The sequence below is a fragment of the Gossypium hirsutum genome, chromosome D03 (genome assembly GCF_007990345.1).
Source record: "Gossypium hirsutum isolate 1008001.06 chromosome D03, Gossypium_hirsutum_v2.1, whole genome shotgun sequence".
Classification (NCBI taxonomy): domain Eukaryota; kingdom Viridiplantae; phylum Streptophyta; class Magnoliopsida; order Malvales; family Malvaceae; genus Gossypium; species Gossypium hirsutum.
This window is the reverse complement of record NC_053439.1, coordinates 52,756,253-52,758,148: the sequence shown is the minus strand read 5'-3', so window position 1 is coordinate 52,758,148 and position 1,896 is coordinate 52,756,253. Positions and strand designations below refer to the sequence as shown.

At 30.7% G+C, this 1,896-nt stretch overlaps 1 protein-coding gene across 1 annotated transcript; it reads left to right on the top strand.

Annotated features, from left to right (window-relative positions):
* The first annotated feature begins 811 nt into the window (after window positions 1–811).
* On the top strand, window positions 812–1,545 carry LOC121215603 (auxin-responsive protein SAUR36). Its single transcript, XM_041090526.1, has one exon. The coding sequence runs from the start codon at window positions 1,009–1,011 to the stop codon at window positions 1,489–1,491; it is 483 nt and encodes a 160-aa protein (XP_040946460.1). The 5' UTR covers window positions 812–1,008; the 3' UTR covers window positions 1,492–1,545.
* The last annotated feature ends 351 nt before the right edge of the window (window positions 1,546–1,896 follow it).

Here is a 1,896-nt window from a genome sequence, read left to right as displayed (position 1 = left end):
GACTAAATAAAGTATGAAGGAATAACTTTATTCAATTATTGATAAAAAAAATTTAAGGAAAGAGTCAACAATCATAGAAAAATGGAATAATATAATTTTCAGCCCCTCAACTTGGCAATTAGGTTAACTTTGGTACTTATATTTTTTTGTTTACTTTGGCACTTGATATTGACAGTTAGGTCTATTTTGATCCTTTAGCTTGAAAAATATATATATATATATATAGTATGATGATGTGGCATTCTAAAATTGTGCAACATCATCACGTGAAAAATTATATAAGTTATCAGGTGACGATGGTACAACCTTAGAGTATCACATTCAGTATTTTAATAACCACGCCGATAGTTGAATAGATCAAACCATCAACTCTCAATTCAACCAATTTGATAGCCAGACTAATAATAATCAAATAAATAATTAAAATTTTAAAAAATCTAAAAAAATATTAAACAGGTTCAACATTTTCAATTGTCAATTTTTATCTAAAATTTCAATTTTTACTGATATCAAGTAATTTTCGAGTCAATCAGTTTAACCTCTTTGTTCGGACTATTATATCAATCAATTCTCAACCCATTCAAAAAAGTATTATTCTAATACAACTGAGCTCATAATCAAATCGTGATTGAATCCAATTTCAGAAACCAAGATAGATTTAATTGCCAAATTTAAAGATAAAATAGTACAAGTACCAAAATGAACATAATTATCAAGTTTAGGATTCAAAATTATATTATCAAAAAATAGCTTGTTAGTTTGTAGCGTAGATAGATTGCCTCTCTATATAAACCGAACATTATTCTCTTTCTCCTGCTTCAGTATTCACCCCTTTTCCTTCACTACATAAAAAGACCAAACCTCAAAAGCCAACAAAACCAGAGAAACATAACCAAAATAGCTTCCAGACCCATGTCTGAAACCAGACATCATTAACAAACCCAACAAAAACCCATTCCCCAAATCTATATTTCAACACTACCCATTTCATTATTTTTCGCAAAAAATATGAAGAAAATTGGAGGGTTCAAGCTTCGACGCAAGCTGGTAACAGTTTTCAAATGGATATTCCGACCCAGAAAAAGCAACCGCTTCAGTAGTTTCTTAACACGTCCGATCCGAACCCGTAACCCATTATCCAGACTTTGTTCTTTCCTTCGACGGGGTAGAATCAAGGGGATATCAAATTCGGATCCTGGATATATCCAATTGGGTGAGCAAGAAGTGAAGCGGGTTGAGGTACCCAAGGGACATCTTGCTGTGTACGTGGGCGAATCAGAGAGTGACACGAGGAGAGTGGTGGTGCCTGTGATTTATTTTAATCACCCACTGTTTGGGGAGTTGCTGAAGGAAGCGGAGCGGGTTTACGGGTTTAATCAATCGGGTGGGATTACGTTGCCTTGTGGGATTTCGGAGTTTGAGAAAGTGAAGATGAGAATAGACGATTGGGATCATTGCCGACGAAAAAAATATCGTCGCTATTTGTTATGATATTTATTTTCCTCTTGTTTTTTAATGGTGTATAAAATTTCTAATTTTAGCTAATTTTTGTGAATCTAGGATATTAATGATTTTTTTTCAAAAAAAAATATACTCCATCATACATTTGTAATGTACCCTATCTTTTTTTTAGGATTTAAAAATATAAATTAAAATTTTTTATTAAATTCTAGTTAATTATAATATTACAAAATTATTTTTTTGTTATATAGCTGCTGAGGTTTTTTCTTTTTTACTTAAAAATATTATTAAAATGTAAAAGAGTATGTGAACTTGAAAATGTTTTTATAATCTTCCTATCTTTATTTTTTGTAATATTATCTTTCTTTTTCTAAGGTGATGTTTAAGGTAAGTTTTTTTATAGTAAAATTTCGTGATATCTTTTTTAAATCAGTG